At 46.4% G+C, this 20566-nt stretch overlaps 1 protein-coding gene and 1 long non-coding RNA gene across 2 annotated transcripts in view; both read right to left on the reverse strand.

Annotated features, from left to right (window-relative positions):
• Nucleotides 1-3068: 3068 nt before the first annotated feature.
• On the reverse strand, nucleotides 3069-6403 carry LOC138722474 (uncharacterized). The gene is made up of 2 exons (XR_011337711.1): nucleotides 6223-6403; nucleotides 3069-4426 (listed from the first exon to the last, which is right to left on the reverse strand). It is a non-coding gene; the product is annotated as an uncharacterized lncRNA (long non-coding RNA).
• Nucleotides 6404-8335: 1932 nt separating this feature from the next.
• NDUFA10 (NADH:ubiquinone oxidoreductase subunit A10) overlaps nucleotides 8336-20566 on the reverse strand; it is a 41564-nt gene continuing 29333 nt past the window's right edge. Inside the window, exon 10 of the mRNA XM_069860682.1 lies at nucleotides 8336-8779. Coding sequence (XP_069716783.1) covers nucleotides 8711-8779 — 69 coding nt within the window. The 3' untranslated portion in view covers nucleotides 8336-8710. The remainder of the gene's footprint in view (nucleotides 8780-20566) is intronic.

Below are 20566 nucleotides of genomic sequence, written 5' to 3' on the forward strand. Positions count from 1 at the left end.
GGAAATTCCAGATTTGTTCTTGAGTGTTGGCAGCCAAAGCAGAGTTAAAAGTTCAGAGTTAAGAGCCCTTCCTACGTGCTCAGAGCTCTGGCTGCCCCAGCGCACCCCACAGCAGTTTCCAGCCTGCGTCTGAAGCCCAGGCAGGCTGATGCTTGCAGTGAGTTTTCTTCCTACCTTGATAGCAACTACCTACAATTCACAGGAAAGACCCATTACTACTTTACAGTACTATAATTTAAATTCCCTGGTGTTGAAAAGTCTTAACAAAACGTATGCTAGTGATTGCTGTGTGCTCGAAGAGGCAGAACATTTATCTGTGCCTTTACCTAGATCTAGACAGCAATGGCCTGCCTGATCTAGTGGGACATGTCCCTGCCCATCGCAGGGGGGTTGGAACTAGATGATCTTTAAGGTCCCTTCCAACCCAAACCATTCTATAATTCTGTGATCATCCTCCAGTGCTGCACAGAGGAACAGGCTGCATTGCCACCTAATGGGATGTGCTGGGAAAGTCCTGTGCATCCTACCGGAGACCAGCAAGACTGGAATATCGGAGGCTCTGCAAGAGGTGGAGTTGCTTACCCAGGTGTCCTGCGCCGGCACAGATCTGGTCGGGACGTCCCCGGCAGTGTAATATAAAACAGTGCAGGGGGCACAAATCAAAGAGGATGCAAACAGGTTTGTGTACTCAGAGCTGTGCCAGGAAACATCAGCGTGAGGCAACCACTTGTGACCCAGAGGTATCGCAACGCAGATCTGAGCACACAGGGAAAAGGTTTATTTGGTATCAAAGTCATTTTCCCTTCACTGCCTCCACAGCTCATAAAAGCTCCTGCCAGCGGAGCATAGAATCATACAATCATAGAATAACCAGGTTGGAGGAGACCCACTGGATCATTGAGTCCAACCATTCCTATCAAACACTAAACCATGCCCCTTAGCACCTCGTCCACCCGTCCCTTAAACACCTCCAGGGAAGGTGAATCAACCACCTCCCTGGGCAGTCTGTTCCACTGCCCAATGACCCTTTCCGTGAAAATTTTTTTCCTAATGTCCAGCCTAAACCTCCCCTGGTGGAGCTTGAGGCCATTCCCTCTTGTCCTGTCCCCTGTCACGTGGGAGAAGAGGCCAGCACCCTCCTCTCTACAACCTCCTTTCAGGTAGTTGTAGAGAGCAATGAGGTCTCCCCTCAGCCTCCTCTTCTCCAGACTAAACAACCACACCTCCCTCAGCCGCTCCTCGTAAGACTTGTTCTCCAATCCCTTCACCTGCCTCGTTGCTCTTCTCTGGACTCACTCCAGAGCCTCAACATCCTTCTTGTGGTGAGGGGCCCAGAACTGAACACAGGATTCGAGGAGCAGTCTCATCAGTGCCGAGTACAGAGGGAGAATAATCTCCCTGGACCTGCTGGTCACGCCGTTTCTGATCCAAGCCAAGATGCCATTGGCCTTCTTGGACACCTGGGCCACTGCTGGCTCATGTTCAGTCGGTATGTTTAATATTAAGCTCTTTGAGGGAGCGGATACGTTGTCCAGTTAAATGTGTCTTTGCCAAAATGCTGCATGCAGACAGACTGCAAGGTGAAAATCAGACTCGCAGGGAGTCTAGCAATGGTTGCTGAGTCCACAGGATGGCGAGGGAGAGAAAAAGGGGCATTTGTGCAATGAAAGTACAGGCAGAGACTGATGCTCTGTCTGCTGCAATTCCAGATTTGCTGTGTGGCTCCAAGCACTTGTCCACTTCTGCCTCCTCGTGCCCAAGAACATCAGTGTCCTGCAGGGTTGAGAAGCAGCCCTCCTGCTGAGCTCCTCACTGGGAGATGCAGCTAACCCTCCGTGTCTCAAAGCACAGAGCCGACAAAACGTTTCCTGGCAAGAGCCCACACAACTCGACTTCAGCGGCCTTACTGCACAAACACCTTGGGGGAGGGAGCCTGCGGTGCACAGCTTTGACACCCCTGCCTGTCCCCTTCGCCTCCCACTGCAGACATGCACTGGGAACAGCAGAGATGTGCTTCACCTGCTCTCTCCGGCCCTAAGGGAACCCAAAGGCTATGCGGGAGCAGCCCCAGGACTCCCCAGTCTGGCCTTGCTTTGCACGGGGAAAATTCAGGGCTATCCCCAAGACTTGCAGCCGGGTCTGAAGCTGCTGACAGGAGCTGGGAGCTGCTCTTGGCACAGATGCAGGTAGTAGAGAAAGTCAGGCACGCCAGCACACGTAAAGAAGCCGTACCTATAAGACAAACTCCCATCTACCTCACAGCTCTCCACCAGCTGAACAGCAACATGGCATCCATCAGCCCCAATGGTGCATGGTCCTTTACAGGGAACTGTTGCAAGCAGCAAGGATCCTGTTAGGGACAAAGTCATCTGAAAGCAATGCTTGAGCTGAACAGGCTACCAGAAGCATCTGCCCCTCTCCCTACTCCTGCCTGAGGACTGGTGGTTGGTCTATATCACCAACTCAACCCAGCACATCCATACTGTGCTCAGGAAGCAGCAATTAGAGCATCAGCTTTGATGCCTCCTTCCAGTTTGGTCCCTCATCTGCCCTCTCCTCTCTCAAGCTGCAGTATTTCTTTCTCACTCGTGCACCCTAGGGAGAAGTCAGTGAGGATTTGAGAGATCTCTCAAGAGTCTGTGATGACTCTGGTGTCCCATTCTCATTGAAGAGTACAGTCCCTACCCACATCAGCCTGACTTTCAGGACCATCTCAGCTGGCACGAGAAGCTTGGCTCACCCACCTCACCTCCCAGAGAGCACTGCACAATGGAGGGAGCAGGCAGAGTGAATCAGGGCTGGAGCAAAGATAAAAGCCGTGCCACAGATTTGGCCATGGGTCCTACCACACACAACACGGGCCAGAAGCTCAAAACCCAGCTAACTCTCCACTAACCCCACACCTCACTTCACCCTGAAGAAGATCCCACTTGTCGAGACCCCTCTCTCTTCCACTTGCCAGCAATGACTCCAGTAGCAAGTAGCTCTTTCAGAACAGATGATCAAAACCATGCCTGGGCACCAACATTAATCCTCAAAGAAAATCAGATCAGTTGAAGAGCTGGGGCTCCAAGTGTTGCAACTAGGACTTTATTCTGAGAGTAGGAAATAGCTTCTACAGTAGCCAGGGCTTCTAGGGAGGCAGTACCATGACAGGCAGTCTCCACACTCCTGTCTTGGCCACTGAGAACAGCAGGAGCCTGAGTTTTACCCACATTCAAAGACAAAGCAAAAGATTTTGTCAAGTTCCTCCCTCAGAGGCTTGGGTCTCTTCTGTAACCAGGCAGAAACCAGAACCCAAAAGCAGCAAAAAGAGTCTCTGCCAGAATGCAAAACTCACCCTACTCAGTGGTGGCTCCCATCAGTTTCTGAACACCTCTTTCTCTTATGGGATGATGAAAATCAGCCTTGGGTTCCAAGATACCCTGAGATGATGGAAGGCACCACCAAATGGGCAGAGCCTGGGGGCCAACATGGGCAATGCCAGGGCTGGACAGGCCATCCTATTTTCTTAGCACTGCTACCATCAATTTTTTGCATGCATCAATGCCTTTTATAAAACAGAAACTCTACCATGAACTTTTAATGTAAAAATTTGAGTCCCAAAAAGGACTTCCACACTAAGCAGCAATCTGTTTGGACAAGCCTTCTTTTAAGTAAGAAATGAAACCAGAGAAGAGCAAACCTGTACATCAGTGGCTCAGTTAATCACACTTACATCCCATTTAATGAAACGAAGAGTGGCACTGCTGTGCTATTCTGGCACCATAGTGCAGCACAAACTTGTTCCCCACTGTATGCCAGAGCCCCACAAGCACTGAAAAGAAGATGCCTGAAGCAGCAAGATAAGGAACCCACAGAAACCAAAACCTTTGCTCTGCCATGACTTTTAGAGCACAGCTGGGAGAAACACGCTCCCGTCTGGCGTGCCTGTGACCCCACTCCCAGCCAGATTCCCCAGTGATCCTTCCTTCCCTGGCTGCACACTCACATTTCTCCACTTCACATCTCTGTTGGGAGACACAGCTGATGCCTGGGAACGTTCTCCTGTAGGTGTAGCAGCCTGCAAGCCAACTGGCAGATAGTCGTTATCCTCCATGTACCACTGTCTGGGATTATGTCTCCAGGCCATGCTCCATGAACTGCTGATCCATGAGCAGGTGGAGGAATGAGGTGTGGTGTCTGCCTCTCCCGGAGGGAACCATGGATTTCTGGTTCTTGGCTGCCACGGATTTCAATGCCTGGCTATCTTTGAAGATGCTTAGTAGCCACTAAGCTAATTAGGATGAAGTTTTCTCAGGCAGCCAAGATCTGGGTACCATTTGTACTTGGGAGTTTTTGTTTGGGAGGGTGGAGAACACCAGCAGGAATCAAACAGCCAGGAGTTGTCCCATCAGATAGAAGCAGCTAGGCTGGGCTCCAGCACCTGCAGAGGAATTACACAGCATCAGCAGGCAACATGCCTGTTTTGATCTCACTGTGAATACGTATTTGGCAAATAAAGACTTAAAGCTGGGAGCTGTAGCAGAACCTGCAAGTTTCATGCCACCCTGCTGCCTGCAAGGCTCATGCAATGACGCTATCTGAGCAGCAGCTATGTAAAGAATGCTGCCCTCTTATCAGGGTTAAAGGGGTCAGAGCAAATTAATTGCTCTCACTGAGAGACTACGGTGGGAAATAGTTTTCCTTTCTTAGGAAAGCTCTCTAGCATGACCTCCTCTCTCCAGCATGATAGGTATCTCCAACCCATGACACAAAAACTGGAGCAAAGCAGTCTCCTGGGTGGCCAAGGCTTTGCTCATCATTGCAGCAAGACTGAGACATGGCACCTTCTCACCAGTGCAGCAGGAAGACAAGCTGGGACCACATTGCTACACCTTTCTGGTGAGAAAACTTAGACCCCACCTTGCTTCAGCACCAAGGAAGCATCAGAGAACTTCATTTTGAATGCCTACCCCATCTTTCAACCAGTGTGTTATTAAATACTCATTTTGCATACGAGCTAAGCAGGGTTATGGGAAAAAACACTGCCAAATGGGCTCAGTTTTGAGCTCCCAGCACCTCCAAGAAACTTGCCCAAGATCACACGCAAGTCAACAGATGGCCAGGGACACATGGAAAGGTCAATCCTCTTCATCGACCTTTGGACTTCCCTTTCCTCCAAGAAGATGGCTTTTGAAGTTCTCCATAAAGAATTCAAGCTGACACTAATCCTGAGCAGAAACATGGATGAGAAGCTCAACATGAGCCAGCAATGTGTGCTTGCAGCCCACAGAGCCAACCATATCTCGGGTTGTATCAAAAGAATTGTGACCACCTGGATGAGGCAAGGGATTCTGTCCATCTACTTTGCTCTCATGAAGCCTCACCTGGAGTCTTGTGCTCAGTTCTGCTGTCCTCGGCACAGGCAGGTCATGGACCTGCTGGAGTGAGTCCAGAGGCCATAAAGATGATCTGAGGGCTGGAGCACCTCCCAAATGAGGACAGAGAGTTGGTCTTGTTCAGTCTGGAGAAGGTTCTGGGGACACCTTAGAACAGCTTCCCGTACTGAAGGGGACTACGGGAAAGCTGAGGAGGGGCTCTTTATGAAGGAGTATAGAGACAGGAGGAAGAGGAATGGTTTTAAGCTGAAATAGGGGAGATTCAGATTAGACATTAGGAAGAAATTCTTTCCTGTGTAAGCGGTGAAGCACTGGCCCAGGTTGCCCAGAGAAGTCATGGCTGCCTCATCCTGGAGGTGTTCAAGGCCAGGCTGGATGGGGCCTTGAGCAACCTGATCCCAAGGGAAGTGCCCCTGCCCATGGCAGAGGGTTGGAACTGGATGAGCTTTAAGGTCCTTTCCAATCCAACCCATTCAATGATTCTATGACTGTAGCCCCGGGCCAAATGGCACTGCTGAAGGACACAAAGTGGGAGGCAGCAGGTGAAGAGTTAATACCTCAAGCTGAAGTGCAAAGTACAAGGAGGCTTTGATACAGGTACCTTTAGCAGAGAGGGCAACCTTGTCAGACCACAGACAGCTTCAGCTGTCACCCAGCTGGAGCTGATGAGAAAGCTACTAATGGAGATGGTGGGACAGCACAAAAACTCACCAGTCAACCACCACAGAGGCCAGAGGGGGATGGTAGAGACAAAAACTGAAATGCAGTAAGCAGAGTTTTTAGAGCAGGACAGGTGTTGGCGTGAAATCACAGCTTCCTGGGGCTAGGGGGCAATCCTCACCATCTCATGGGAGGTTGCAGTGTATCGCTCTCACCTCCTCTTCCTTTTCATCCCTCTTGTACAACTGCAGAGTGAAACAAAGGGGGAAATTTAGTCACTGTACTACTGGACTAATCAACCGCACACACTGGGAAAGCTGGTGGGTCTGCCCAGAAAAGGTGGCTGGTGGATATAAATGAACCACCATCATCTCCCTTTGTAAAGCAGGCAGAATCAAGCTCAGGACATGACAGGAAAGAGGCAAACTTCCCCATGCGTTAACACAGGCCATGGGAACTTGGAATAAGAGGACAGACTGCAGATGATATCACACGTGCACCTACGCAGAAGCATGGAGAGGACTTGAGCCATTTTCACTTTTCCAGTCTAATAAAGAACTAGAGACAGATTCATCCAACTGGCACAGCATAGGTTTCAAAAGCCAAAATCTTTCAGCTGGTTTGCTAAGAGCTGTTTTTTTGAGGTGTTGGGAGTGGAAAGGAGGAAAGAGAAAAACACAGCTAACGCTCCTTCCTACAGCAAGGGAGAGAAAGTTATTTCCTTCACAAATTCAGTTTATAAACAGTTTCACTTTTAAAGCAGAGTTAAAACCAGGATAAAAAAGTATGTTCAACATGCATTTTGTCACACCACATTGCTTGTCATACAAGCCAACACTACTTTTCCTGTCTGGAGTTTGACTCCTTTATATCCAAAGCTCAGCTCAGCTCTCACCATGCTGCTGGAGCCAGCAGAGGAGGCTCTTAGAAATGTTTTGCACCAAACTGTGCCCCTCTATGGCAAAGCTGAACACAACAGCTTCACCAGCACTACACAGAGCACAAAATGCCATTCAAGGAGATCCAACATCAGGTTTCATGCACATTGCCAAGTGAATTACAGCACCTGGAGAACACAGCAATGCTGAGATCAAGGACAGCTGTAAAAACAGATCTGGACTATTCCAAAGAGAACCTAAAGCCACAGCAGGTGTTCTTTTCATCTCTACACTCATTACTCACTGCTTTACCTATCCAGAGGGTACTCTGGATAGGTAAAGATAACTGCTCAGGATCTCACTGCATAGGAGAAGACAACAGGGGGTCAAGCTGGCAGGTCCTCAAGCATGAGAGCACCAAGATGCAGCTTCCCAGGGGAGACTTGTGACAAGGAGGCACACAGCTGAGCTTCAACATGCATAGGTCCAGCATCCTGATAACCATCCTCTGGAAGGCAAAAACACATGAAGATCTTGCAACAGTTCAAAAAAAATGCACAGCCTCACAGGACTGACTACACCAGTCCTGCTGCGTCACACATGAATCCAAAGGAAGAAGCTGGCCTTGCACCCCAGCGCTTACACATCATTGTGAAGCCACCAGCTGCATAAGCAAAGCAGACTCAGTCCTTTTGCAACCAGAGAAGTGAAGCTCTATAAAGCCATACAGCACAGAAACAAAGAGCCAAGAGATCAGTGAGAAAAGCCACATTTCTATCCCCCTGTTCATTATTTCAGTATCTACCCAGGCCCCCAAGGATCTTGTTAAAGGAGTCTTTTCATACTAGTTTTGATCCAGAAAGGGGCACGGGCAAGACTTGGCTGCTTAATTCAAAGGCATTGCCCTGAATACTGGAATGCCTGGCAGCACTTTTACTCTGTGACTGAAGTAGTTAGCCCCTTGCTGGAAATGCAGAATTACTGCAGACTAAATCTGGACAGTATTGCTTGAACCAATGCCAAGGTGCCTCATTTCTGTGACTAAATAACACCAAATGAATCATTTCTTTAAAAAGAACTCCAACTTGGACTTTCAGAGACTTGAAAAAATAATAATTATGTTTGTTTTTTTACACCCAACAAACACTCTATTCTATACTGCCCATTCAAAGGAAGAAGCTACGAGTATAACAGCTGGCAATCAGCTTGAATACTTTATACTTTTAAGCACAGATATTTTGCTGTTTCAATTGAGATCAACACTTATTTCCTTCTCCCAATGAACTTTTTTATGCTTGCCTGCTTTGATGCTGATGTCCAGTAAGAGGCCTTGAGAACATCATGCAAGCATGGGTTTTTAGCAAATGCACTCTGCTAATGAACCTAATAAAACACCACGCACAACAGAGCAAGAAATTAACATTGTGAGAGCCAGGAGGATACAGGTTTAATTTCTCTTGATTCAGCAAAACAACAATAATCCTGTATAATACTATGCCACAGTCTTAATGAAGAGAAAGTTCAGCATCGATTTTAAGCCTGCCCCAGTAATACAACTCTGCTATCACACAATGACAGTCTGACATCCAGAGACAAAGCAACCCGAATTCATCAGGGAAGAACAAACCAAAACAAAGTGATTTCCCTTCTAGCAGCCTGTTCCTCTTAGATGGTTTCACCAGCATTTTCTTCATGCCACACAACCGATGCAGAGCAGGCACGCTGAGCCTGGCTTCTTCTTCACTCAAGTTCTGTGGTCCATCGCGGTTAGGGCTCCCAAAGGAACAGGTCTCACTTCAGCCAGATCCACTTGTCACCAACATCAGCATTGTAGCCTTTCCTAAAATTGCGACCAGGAAGCTAGAGAAAGCAGAAAGGTCAGTAAGAAAAATTTCTCTGTTCACTCTTTACAGAAATTTTTAGATTTGCTATGGTGTCTCATGGTATCTGCAGAAGTGCAGCATGAAATATGTTTTTTAAAACGTAATGATTAACGCTTACAGAAAAATCAGTCCCTTTGAAAAAACTGAGATGTGCAGCCAAAGGGGGACCCACGGAAACCACTATGCCATAGGATATATATAAACTAGGCCAATAATCTAGTCAGCACAACAGCATATTCCACCTGGGTTCATCTAACTGTTCTCCCCTACATACCCTTGTTCCCAGTTTTAGTAAGAGAAGACTCCTCTAACTGCAGCATGGAATAAAAGGACTGAATGAGTCAGTCGAATATCACGCCAAAATAGACACACATTATTGAATACATGAAATATTTCATGCAAGAAATACTGAGTTAATTACTACATTAAATTAAACCATTCAAATGAAATTGCACATTTAGCCTTCAAGAGCTGAACTTCATTAAAGGCAAAGCAGTGTCTGCCTGTCTTCATAAGCAAAGCCAGAAATCACCACCCACAGGGAAAAATCAGTTTCTTGAACCCCCTTCCCATATTTTACCAATATGCCGGGGCCTGAGCCTTCACATGCTGCCTTTGAACCCCACCAACCCTTCTGTACAGCCTCCTAGCACTGTCAGGAGCAGCTTCTGCCTAGGGAGCTCGGACTAGGTGGGTTTAGCCTAAGCAACCTTTCTGTACCTGTGGTTCCCAAACAAGGGCTCAAGGAACCATGGTGCCGCTGCACAGTCACCTCTCCATACGGTTCATTGCACATCGATGTACATGAAACAGGAGAGGGCTGGGGACCGCAGCGGGACACCTTTCCTTCTGACAGCACCTCAAGAGCTTGGGTTGGTTGTACTGGTCACAAGAAGATGATAAAAGAAGTAGTTCAAGCCCAGTGAGCCAAGAAACACATCGTAGGGGGAAAGGCTGGATGGACTGGAGCACTGGAAGGCGGACATCGGGTGTAGTAGGAAAGCTAGAGGGTCTGTGCCCTCAGCCAGGGAGGAAACACAAACTATCACAGAGATGAGAGTCAACACAGAGGTGAACAGCAGTAGCCTACACAGAGCCTTGGCATTTGGGAAATTCAAGTTGTGTCTAGACCTAGAGCTGAAGATCTGGTAGCTCCCAGTTTGTGAAAGGATGCGGGAGACTGAAGCACACATACCCCTCCTTCCTAGCGGTCCAGCTAGCCCAATGTCCTACAGGTAAAGCCTCACATCAGGGCTCAGGAGGAAGAGAGCCTGCAGTCGTGCACTGGGACACAAAGCCAAGCCTGCCCCTCACAGCCCGCTGCCACGTGCAGTCACATTGCAAAAGCACGCAGGCAACATCACAGACACAAAAACACAGCAGCCAACCCATTCTGCCTTCAGCTTTACAGATTTGGGGAAAAGAAGCTGTTTAAGTAGCAGCCATTTTAAGCTATTACTGATGCAGCACGCAGGACTACAGGAGAAATCCTGCCAGTATGGTTAAAATAGCAAACTCCCCTCACACAGTGCACACGCTCTCTCTGCGGGCGAGGAAAGCGCTCCTCCAGGCAAAGCAGGCTGCACTGGGTCAGAGAAAGCAGGCTGATGTGACAGAAGACTCACCACAAGCACGCCAACAACGCTGTCATCAAAATCATCTCCCCACAACTTGCTTTGCAAAAGCAACACACAATTTTTAGTGCAGTTTCAGCCTGAATAAACATAAAGCAGGCTCTGTATCCACTCAAGAACGAAGGCATGGGTACAAGATCAGTGCATAAAGTAGCTGCTTTGCAATCACTCTGAACTGAGTGATCCTATGGAAGAAAGAATCATAGAATCACCAGGTTGGAAGAGACCCACCGGATCATCGAGTCCAACCATTCCCACCAGTCTCTAAACCATGCCCCTCAGCACCTCATCCACCCGCAACTTAAACACCTCCAGGGAAGATGACTCAACCACCTCCCTGGGCAGACCATTCCATGCCTAATGACCCTTTCAGTAAAGAATTTTTTCCTTATGTCCAGCCTGAATCTCCCCTGGTGGAGCTTGAGGCCATTCCCTCTTGTCCTGTCTCCTGTCACTTGGGAGAAGAAGCCAGCACCCTCCTCTCCACAACCTCCCTTCAGGTAGTCGTAGAGAGCAATAAGGTCTCCCCTCAGCCTCCTCTTCTCAAGGCTAAACAACCCCAGCTCTCTCAGTCACTCCTTGTAAGACTTGTTCTCCAGCCCCTTCAACAGCTTCGTTGCTCTTCTCTGGACTCGCTCCAGAGCCTCAACATCCTTCTTGTGGTGAGGGGCCCAGAACTGAACACAGGATTCGAGGAGCGGTCTCACCAGTGCAGAGTACAGGGGGTGAATAACCTCCCTGGACCTGCTGGTCACACCATTTCTGATACAGAGATGTAGACACTTTTCAGCCCCTGTGCCTCAGGTATTAAAGCAGTCTCCTTCAGAAAGTATCAACTACAGTCTGAAATGCCAGAGATGTAGCTCCAGAGTCTGCCTTCAGAACCACTCTTCCTATCTCCAAGAATGACAGAGAGGCAAAACACAGCATTCATCTTTAGATACGGCACTGGAATTGAGAAGCAAACCACCATGAAAAAGCAAATGAGTTTTTTGAGAAAGCCTGCAGCAAGCAGAGGTGCTATAAGACCCTTCATTTAAAAATAAGCTCTCCGCTGGCAGCCTGTACAAATAATTAAGCACAGATCATCTGCTCATCTCCACACAAACGCTGGTTTCACACAGGACCCCTGACTTATCTCTACAATTCTTCCTTTTAAAAACCTGTATGATTGTCCTGTATGAGAACTGCCACTGCAGAGAGAAGCAAGGCCCAGTCTCAACGAAATCTACATCCAGGCCACAAAACCAGCTATTTAATTTGGGATGAAGCCTGTTGTTTTGAGGAAGGTGGGGTTTGGGGTTTTTTTTCATTTGTAATCAGAAAACAAGATGCTTCTTTCCCTAAAACATCAAGCTCACTGAAGAATTCTATCTCCTTCGTAAGACATTGCCCACCCCAACTTGTCACAAACCCCTACAAGCCATTCTTGATCAGTTTCTCCTGAAGTATTTAATTTCAAGCTGTCTTTAACGTCTTCTCTAAATATCAGAAGAAATCATGCAGTCATGTTAAGGGTTACTCCTGCCGAGCAAAGAGGAGATGCAAGATGAAAATAAATGATGACTATCTCTGCCCCACAAACTGACAGTGGTGAGCTAGAGAGGACATCAGACCTGCTGTGACCAGCCTGTATCTATTAATTCTAGCACAAAACCAGCTCTCCCTGGTCCTCTCCAGGCAGCACATAATTGGCCCTTTGATACTTCAAGAGATTCCCAGATAACTAGATTATTAAAGCAACAGGAGCTCTCTGGGAAAACACTGCAGTTTACAGTTTTGTTTCTGGGTAAATCTGCCCTCTTTAAAAGATACAATATCAATCCCAACAGAATCCAAATTCATCATCCAAAACAAATTCCCCATGTGCCTTTGGTTAAAGACATGCAATACATCAAAGCAAATTTTATAATAAGTATTCATCCATATTCCATCGTTCACAGTGGGCCTTGGCAGAAGTATTTGAGTTTTGGGATACGTTACAGCCAATCTTTCCAAACAGCCAAAAAAACTGGGAAGAGCCAGGCACAGTAAACAAATCCCGTATTACACAGCAAGCAGAATGATGTGAATTTTATGTTCTGCACCCTGTCTGCACCAGGTACAAGTAACACGGATGTCTTCCCAAGAGCTGATTCTTTAAAGCTCACTTTTTACAGCCATGCCTGTAAGAAAGCTCCACAACTAGGACCAAGGTGGGTCTGTCCCAGAGGGGAGGGAGCAGGGTATCTTTTAGCACTTATTGAGCTTTTGGAAAAACACTGGAACAGGAGTCATTCCTGTTCTTGTGGTCTTCTGCCTTCCCTCCTGCCAGAAAAGCGTTTGCTCAGTGTCATGAGGAGCCTGGAATAAAACAGACAAATGAAAAGTGTCGCAGTGACGTTGCACAGCGTGGCTGAACGGATTGAACAGCACGATGCCAACAAGATGTCCTACAGCATCCATTCTCTCATCTCTCTTCTGTGCAGGCCAGGCAGCTCTGTAGCTACGCTGGATCAGTCCATGAGCTCCACCAATGAGAAGCCATTCACTCCTTCTGGCCAGGTTAGTTTTTGGTGGCTCTACAAGTTCACTCAGTCAAACACACTAGAACTCTGCAAAGTAGAGTGTAGGAGTACCAGGACAGATCTGTGGATGCAGGGCAGGTGGTAGGATGTGCTTTTCTTTGGTGACAACAAATAGTTAAGGTGGTGCTCCAAACTGCACCCAGCTGAAATTCCCAGCCTGCTCTGCCCACAGCTGCTTAGCTGGTACAAGGGCAGGGATGGGAACAAGCAGCCAGCCCTGAGGCTGCTGGTGATGCAGTCAGAAAAGGTAAACTTCCCAGCCTAGAAGAGAGATAATGGAAGGCAGATAGAACAAAACTCTGCATAACTTGCCAGTATCAGAGAGAACAGAGGAGACACTGAAGATTCACTGTGTCTTCCAGTACAAGATACAGGTGCCATAAAATGATGCCAATGGCTTGAAGGACTCCTTGCTGAAGGATACTGCTGACACAAAATTTAGAGGGTCTTAATGGGAAAGCAAGCAAGTACTTGGAAGAAACTCACATTTCCCATGAGACTTGTGCACTATGAGTAAGCTTCCCAGTCTGAATTATAATGAAAATCAGCAAGGCCACATCATTTGCAAGTGACTGGCACATTCACAGAACACTTCATACATTACCTTCAAACCACACTAGAATGAGGGCAAAGAAAGGTGTGACTCAATGGCTACGTTAAAGATAACATTAGTGCATCTTATTATGCATGATTAATTATTAACAACACATTTCCCCAAGTGAGTAAAAGCAGAAGCCAACACATTCAAATAAATCCCTTCAAAATCTTTTCAGTCTGGCACTGCCATCTCCCGAAGAGACCTATGGAGCCACTAACAGGTCCATCCAGCACCAATAGGCAGAGAACGCAGTGGATCCAAAGCTGAATCATCTTTCCCAGGAAAAGTAAGAAAAGCAGCATAGTTATCACAGCAGCCATCTAGACACAGACTTTGCCACACAAGAATTAAGTCTCTGCCCTCAAGAACTTGCAACTGAAGCAGCACCGGCCAAGCAAACAGGAACAGAGATCCCACTAGACAAGCTCAACAGCTCACACGCGCCCCTGCGGCAGGAGGGAAACGTGAGCTTCTGCAAGGTCACTGCCAAGTAACAGATTTTTCCATTCAGTGGAAATAAATAATGTGGAGAATCAAGCTCTGGTCTGCTGCATTACACTGTGCAGAACTTAAAAAGTTGGCAGCAGGGATTATCTCAAGAAGTATGCACTAAAATCCACCACACAGAGCATGAAACTAATGAAATCAGCTGTACTGAAAGGTAGAACCAGCTCAAAAGAATGAAACTGCTCAACTTTAAAAGAGCATCAGTAAAAAAGATGAGAACAAGATCATCTCATCAGTTAAATTAAGAACTCTGCCACAGAAGTGTCTGTCAAAGCTATAAACATGATGAAAAGCCCTATAAAGTGGTACAGGCTGCAGAGTAGCAACAAACAGCTTCAGCCAGCTGTTCGTGATATACGCTGCCTTTCATAGCTCCTCAAAATCATTTCAAACCAGACATGTACAGGTAGAACTCTGGAGAGTTTTAACAATCCAAAAAGGTCTACAACCACTAGGTTAGAGTCTTGTCTTGTCTTCCAGCTTTTCAGGAGCAAAAAGAACTATTTTTTCTTTCTATTCCTGTACTGCTTTCTACTAATGGCTGGGCTTCACAGCTAAAATAGATCTATAAATGGCATGTGTTGAGCAGCGTTGATCAAAGAGCATTTAAAAACAGAACCACTGCTCTGCAAGCATGGGCTCCTTCATCGATATCCAAAGCTTTTCATTTAGTGGCTGTTTATAACAAGCCTAACAACGGCATCTCCCACCACTGCTGGCAGCGAAGACTACTGCTTTTTCCAGTAGAAATCCTTAATTCCACAAGTTTATCATCAATGTTTGTTGTTGGGACAGCAAAAATTGTAGAGAATATAGAAACGTGTAGCTTCATATGGTGGCTGTATTCAGGAAAGGTTCAATTCCCATGTTGCAGGAGAACAGATAAAATGGGGAGGGGATGTTAACGACCCCTCAGTACCCATTCAAGGTGTACATGGTTTAGTTTCCAAAGGACTGGCATAGGTAGATGTTTGTTTAGAGCTCAACTCCTGCAATTCCACAAAGATGATCCAAGAGCTGGAGCACCTCCCACACAAGGACAGGCTGAGAGAGTTGGGGCTGTTCAGGCTGGAGAAGAGAAGGCTGCAGGGAGACCTTATAGCAGCTTCCAGTACTGAAAGGGGCTCCAGGAAAGCTGGGAAGGGGCTTTTTATCAGGGAGGGCAAGGATAAGATGAGGGAGAATGGTTTTAACCTGAAAGAGGGGAGATTGAGATATTAGGAAGAAATTGTTTACTGTGAAGGTGGTGAAGCACTGGCCCAGGTTGCCCAGAGAAGCTGTGGCTGCCCCATCCCTGGAGGTGTTCAAAGCCGGGCTGGATGGGGCTTTGAGCAACCTGATCCAGAGGGATCCAGGGAAACTGACTGGGGGAGCTGGAACTGGATGGGCTTTGACGTCTCTTCCAACCCAAACCATTTAGGAAAAAATTCTTCACAGAAAGGGTCATTGGGAACTGGAACAGGCTGCCCGGGGAGGTGGTTGATTCACCTTCCCTGGAGGTGTTTAAGGCACGGGTGGACGAGGTGCTAAGGGGCATGGTTTAGAGACTGGTGGGAATGGTTGGAATCGATGATCCGGTGGGTCTCTTCCAACCTGGTTATTCTATGATTCTATGGTTCTAGCTCTCATAACAACACTCCAAAGCTTTACTGAATTGAGGTTAAACTAACTCCAATTTACTGAAGCTGTTGAGCAAATCTTGTCCTACCCTTCTTTCATTAATTAAAAAGGGCAGACAAGACAGAAGAAATCTTTTGGAAAGAGGAGTATCCATACAGAGGACACAGCATTTTTCTTTAAGGCCAAAGTATTTTTTATTTCAAACACCACCAGTGAGCTTAAGCAGAAGCCAATTTGTAGACATGAATTTCTGACTCGCAGTTTGAAGAACTGCAAACACCATAAACAATCTAATGCCTGTCTCTAGCCTTGCTTTTGCAGGACAGCCAAGAATAAACAAGCAGAGTTTGGCTAAACATTTTGTTACAGGTTTACTCTGCAGTGCCTGCTTGCCCCAGTGACCGCTCCCCACAGAGGCAGAACAACACCTACTCTGGTTTATCTCAGCAAATACATTAGAAATGCCAGTTATCCATCACAGAGCACAAGCCTGCCACAGGGGAAAGCCAAGGAACCATATCCAAGCTGGATAAAGTGTTAACCTGACTGTAGGACTGCTTTTCTAACTGGACAGGTGAAAAACAAAAAGCCTCTTCCATAGCTTTCCTATGCTTCCACTTCTCAAGGCAGCAGCGGGCCTTAGGAACACCAGTTCTAGACTAAAAAGCCCAAAAGCACTTCTCCACACAAAAATGCTATCAGGAAACAAGGAAGCCCATTCACTCAAGCTTTACCAGGGGATGTTCAGACTGGACATCAGGAAAAAATTTTTCACAGAAAGGGTCATCAGGCACTGGAACAGCTGCCCAGGGGGGTGGCTGCGTCACCATCCCTGGAGGTATTTAAAAGACGCGTAGATGAGGTACTCAAGGACATGTTTTAGTGGCAGACAGGCATGTTTGGACTCGATGATCTAAGATGTCTTTCCCAACCTAGGGATTCTACAATTCTAACGCCATCTGAACCAAAGCTGCACCCCCACATGAGTTCAGTTAAGCACCTCAAGCTGACATTATTCCATGGTTTAAGACCCATGGAGATGCTACCCCTGAGAACATACAGCAAGGCAGGGCAAGCCAGAAATAGATCCAAGCAGCCTTCAAAACGATTTGCCAAAGCCTTTTCCTGATCTGGAGCACAATTTTCAATATCAGATACTACAATGAAACTGTCCTCGGAGGGCTGGGGTTTTTTTCCAATTAAAGTTTCCTAGGAGATGCAGTAGAGTGGAGTGGGAGCAGTTCACCTGCAACTTTTCTCCACTTAATCACTAACAAAGGAGCTTTCTTCCAAGCTATCTTCCTTGGGGGGTTGCAATTATTATTTTTTAATTTATTTAATAGAGGTCTACCCTGGAATCACATTCCTACATAGGTATGGGATTAAGAGGGGTTTGGGAGAGAAACAATGTGCTCCCACATAAAAAAGTGAGGTTTTTCATACAGCTAGACTGTCAAGTTGGAAATGGATTATTTTAATGTCAGTGGGATTCTACTGTCTTTGTGATTTACACAGCTACCCAGTGCTTGGGACAGCATGGTCTGTCATCTAAAACAAAACAGACGCAACTACCAAGATCAAGATTTGAGATAGTCCCAATGTGTCTCGGGTTCCTTCACCCCATCTGGGACAGATATCCCTGCCAACTTCCCATGATATTTTTCAAGGGGAGCAGGGTACAGAAGTTACACATTTCTAAAGCGTAAGGGCTGCTCTCACGCTCTTTCTGTACATACAAGAGTGCAGAAAGAGTGCGAAGAAAAGGAAATCACATGCCTATTCCCACCCCTTTCCAGGTACCCTTCGGGAACAATTTCGTCATTCCTAGGTTTAGTTATTCTTCAGATTCTTCTGCTCTTACTGACATTTAGCTAGGCAACATCTTGTAAATTTGGAAAAGGCTAAAAATGTTTTTGCAGAGATAAAACAGAAAAGAAACTTACATTAAGCCTTTCATAATTTATTGTGTGTCTGTTTTCATTCCTTCCTGGATTCAATAGCAGACAGGGCTTGGCATTACTGCTGTCAAACACCTCCATAAAAATAAGAATTCAGGAAGGCAGACCTTGATCCTAAAAAAATGAAAATTTCATCCAGCCAAGAAAAAATGGCAAGAGAGAGAAAACAGAAGATGGTATCAAAGACAGGCACTATGGTAACAAGCAAAACATGGAGAACAAAACATATCCTATCACCCTCCTTCAGCAAAAGCAGGAGTATCAAGGAAGGTAACTCATGGCTTGGCTGAAGTTTATTTCAGCAGTTGTACTTCATGTGTACACAAGGGTAATTTCCTCTGTGTGTACTGCTAGAATTGGTCAGAGGTTTTTTTTAGAAGCCTGTACCTTTTCTTGTAAGCCAAAATCTGCAGCCAAATGCCAAGATGTACAGGACCTCACCACACAGTATCCCCACATTAAACCTCAACGCACGATTTTGATACAAACACTCCCTGTGACTCCAGCTTCCTGAAAGCTCAAACAGTTCTTTTACAGTTGAAGTTACTTTAAATGAAAGATGTGCGTGTAAGACAGTAGTGCTCTCCACTCTCAGAGGAGATGGGAAAACTAAAGGACTTCCTAACCCCCTCAATTGCCAGCAGCCACCTTCAGCCCCTTGCAACCACAGATACCAGGAAGGGTCAGGGCCGCACTTCAAACACAGCTTGGGCCACATCAACCTGGAGAAAATCTTCCCTTAATGCTCTCCCTTTGGGGCTAGTTACAATCTCCACATTACAAACACATGCTCTGACAATACTATTTTTTTCTGGGTTGTGAAGCTCACCTTCCCATCGCTCGCTGTGCTACATCTGTCTCCCAGCTACTACCCAAATAACTGGAGGCATGGCAGACACTGTGCACTTCAGGATTTCCCCTCCTAAGGCTGCATCCTTATGCATAACAGTAATGAAAAACCTGGGGGAAAAGCGTGGGACCCCCCTCCAACCTGTTGCCTCTTCTCCCACTTGTCGCCATGCAAAACTGCAGGGGACTGGCAGCCTCACACTCTCAGGTCCTGGGCCAGGAGGGAAGACGACAAGGAGCAGGATACAAAGATGCAGCTTGACAAGGCAGGTGAGCTGGTGCAGCTCTTGTGGAAAGGCAGCCAGTCACAGGCTGCTGCCACTTCCCTTCCACAGCTCTGGTATTCACCTAACCCCAGAAACCCATTCAGTTTGGCACTCCAGTGTAAGACTAGTCCAGGAACAAAATAAACCCCTGCTACGTTAGCAAGCTGAAGGGACTTTGCAAAGACACAGTTACGGGATCTGGACTACACCTTGCACAGCAGCTAGTCCTTTGACTAGCTCAAGCTTTACTTGCCTCATGGCGAGCACCTTTGTATTTTAAAATCAGTCTTCCAACAACAGAGAGGGGTGGGGAAAAAGAAAATGACCTTCTCTTACCTTTCAGTGGCACATTTATTTGCTTTCTTAATTAATTAAATGCTAGGCAGAAAAATCCCAGCCCCTCATTTTCTCTGTGCTTAATATAGAATTGAGACAAGGATGGACAAAGCAGAATCAATACTACTGCAAAATGAACCTCTGCTTTCCTCACGTGATGAATACAGCACATGTGCAAACTTCACCTCACCACGGAAAAGGACATCACATAATTCAATAGTTCGAAGGAGGACAATGAGCACCATAAAGAAAAAGAGCCAAGAGATGGAGGGTAAGGTGTGCCAGGATCAGCAAACAGCCAATGCACAGTGGGGAAAAGCAATATGAGGGTAAAGAAAGGAAGGGAAGCATGTGGCTCACCATTTCAACGCAAGAGCAAAGGGACACTTCACATGGGAAGATAACTAAAACCAATCTAAAAATGCCTTACACACAGGCACACGTACTCACTGGAGCTGCTGGTTGTACTGGGATAGGAAGCATCTTTGAAAATAGTTCAAGAGCGTGGAATAAATTCTTCAAAGAATTCATCACACACTGTCTGCTTCAAGGGTAAGGAATGCATCCCTGACTTCCTTTTTTCTAATTGTTTAAGTTAGGCTAACAAAAGATACAACATTTTGATATGCAATTTGCCTTAGTACAAAAAGAACTTCATGGTGCCTAGATCTGTCTTGTCTGAAGAAGAATCGCTGTGCTCAAGCATTTGGTCATTTTCTTTAATATACAAACCAGCACATATAACTAAAGAATCCCAGCAAACTACAGAGAGGGTAGGATACTCCTCCCACTGCACAATCTTACCCTCCCAGAGAAAGATGGGAAAAGAAAATCCAAACAAATCCTAGAGCATGAGATATGAGCCACAGGTTTTTTGCCACGTACTAATTAAACCAGTCCTTTTCTCCTTCACAATTTCTTAGACTTGTGTTTAAAGACTTTGGGGAGAGCCACCAGACAAACAGAGGAGCTGAGTTACACGTACCAGGGCTGGGGTGAGAGGGCCAGCACAAATGCTTCCTGCTAGGGCTGGTGACATGAGAAAGGAAATGAGGTTTTAATCATTTTGCTGTCACCTTGAGTAAACACCAGTAAACACTTGACTCCAGGTTCTAGCACACCTTGTAATATGCAGCCAGCTTTTTTTTTTTTAGTCTTTTTAAACATAAAATTTACACAAACTAAATACTGATCAGTCCCCTATGATCTGTAGTGAAGGGAGAGGTAGGAAAGACTACTTTAAAGCTCTCCAGCTTTGTTTTCAGAGGTGATGGCTTGACTATGAATCTTAGACAGCTGCACTTTTATGTACACAGAAAAGAGCATGCACGTAAAAGAATCCTTTTTTCACCACCCCTAGGAGATTCAGCAGGACTTGCCAACAGCATTCGGGAGTGTGAAGTACATAAGTACGTTATTTAAGTACACT

The sequence above is a fragment of the Phaenicophaeus curvirostris genome, chromosome 7 (genome assembly GCF_032191515.1).
Source record: "Phaenicophaeus curvirostris isolate KB17595 chromosome 7, BPBGC_Pcur_1.0, whole genome shotgun sequence".
NCBI lineage: Eukaryota > Metazoa > Chordata > Aves > Cuculiformes > Cuculidae > Phaenicophaeus > Phaenicophaeus curvirostris.